At 56.8% G+C, this 1726-nt stretch overlaps 1 protein-coding gene across 1 annotated transcript; it reads right to left on the reverse strand.

Moving 5' to 3' along the window:
- On the reverse strand, nucleotides 1-312 carry LDBPK_201720 (aminoacylase, putative; the record flags this gene model as incomplete). Its single annotated transcript, XM_003860464.1, has 1 exon — nucleotides 1-312. A coding segment is annotated over one exon (312 nt), but the record flags the coding sequence as incomplete, so codon positions are not given.
- Nucleotides 313-1726: the final 1414 nt, after the last annotated feature.

Here is a 1726-nt window from a genome sequence, read left to right on the forward strand (position 1 = left end):
ACACGCGTGCATCACGCCTGGCCGCTTCGAGCTGAAGGGCTCGCCGCTCTCCTCCTGCAGCGGCAGTGCATCCATGTCGGCGCGCAGGGCGTACATGGGTCCCTCGCCAGCGCCACCCCGCAGGTCCGCCACGACGCTGTTCGGCGTCAGCCGGCGAATGTCCAGCGGTGCGGGCATGCTGCTGAGGACGTCCGCCACGTAGTCGGCGGTGGGCTGCTCCTCATACGCAACATATGGATACTCGTGGATGTGGCGCCGCCACTGCACCACCTCAGGCTGCACAGCTGTGATTAGTGTCTGCACAAATGACATGAGCCAGGTGAATTGGGTGCTAAGCGCTAAGTAGGGAACACAAAAAAAGATAAGCGATGTGTTGCATGACGCATGCCCAACAGAGCGAGACGGTAATTGTGGAAGTGATCGACATGGCAGGGATCCGACGTTGCCGTCCTGTCGCTTATTGCCCTCAGTGAGGGACAGGGGGCAAAGGGCGGGGTAAGACGAGCCGTGGTCGCTTCGAGAAAGCGCGCCTACACACTCAGACACACACACACATATATATATATGTGTATGTGCAACTCTTCTGCTGCCTGTGTCACAGCAAGAAGGTTTTCAACGGCACTGATGACTTGCGACGGAGCAAGCACTGCGGCGTCTTCGTTTATGAGGGCTGCAGAAGGACCCTGCTTCTCATTGTCCTGTTCTGCTGCTCACGTATGTGCACTTTGCGTCTTCTGGCCTCCGTCATCTCCCGTTTGCGTGCGCTCCATGTAGCAGCTGTCGAAGGCGCGGTGAAGTATCGTGTAAGTTCGAAAAAAAAATAGAGGAAGAGGCGGCAGCGCCTCTATAATGGAGTCGATAAGGTGTACCCATATTCACTCTGTGTGTGCAGGAGGGGGGGGTGCGTGACAGCAAAGCAAACAGGGATATATATATGAAATGGCAATCACACCATCGCCACACACGTGAGGAGACAGGAAGGGTGGCGCGGACGGGGAGAATGGAAGGGACCAAGGCTGGCAAGCAAAGAAGGTAGGATAAGTAGGCAGAAGAAACAAGCAAATGATGTGTGTGTACAACAAGAAACAGTGGCATGCTTTCCTCACAGGAAAGCATCGCTTTGGGGGGAGGGGGAAGGAGGAAATCGATGTGAGAAGCGGGTGAAGAGAATACACAATGACGAACGCGCTTCCTCGACAACGAACAGAGGAGAAAAGGAGGATGGAGAGGGGCGCACGCCCGGCGCAATCTCTCGCAGGGGAGCACATCAGTGTCAGCCATGACGTTAGCTGGAAAACAGCTGTTGCGTCGTCGTTCTCCGCTCACTCCAATCGCGGGCTGCGTGGATGGGCGTCAGCGTGATGGCAAACACGCACTTGGGTGAGGCTTACGAATCCATCAGCAGACGGCGGATGACATTCACGTGCAACCCGATCCCGTGGGCAAAGGCGTCCTCGTTGACTCGGAACATGCAGTTGTGCGCCAGTGGAGCCTTCCCGTCGCCGTACGGCTTCGCTCCGAGTAAAGCATAGCAGCCCGGGATCACTGCCTGGTACTCCGAGAAGTCCTCCACGCCGAACCCCGGCTCTTCCTTCACAACAAACGCATCTTTACCAAGCATTTCCTCAGCTACGCTCTTCACCACTTCGTACGCCTTCGGGTCGTTGTACGTCACGATGTTGGGCTCCAGCCAGCTCAGCTCGTACTGGGCGCCGTGCGCCTTCGT

This window comes from Leishmania donovani, chromosome 20 (genome assembly GCF_000227135.1).
Source record: "Leishmania donovani BPK282A1 complete genome, chromosome 20".
NCBI classification, from domain to species: Eukaryota; Euglenozoa; class Kinetoplastea; order Trypanosomatida; family Trypanosomatidae; genus Leishmania; species Leishmania donovani.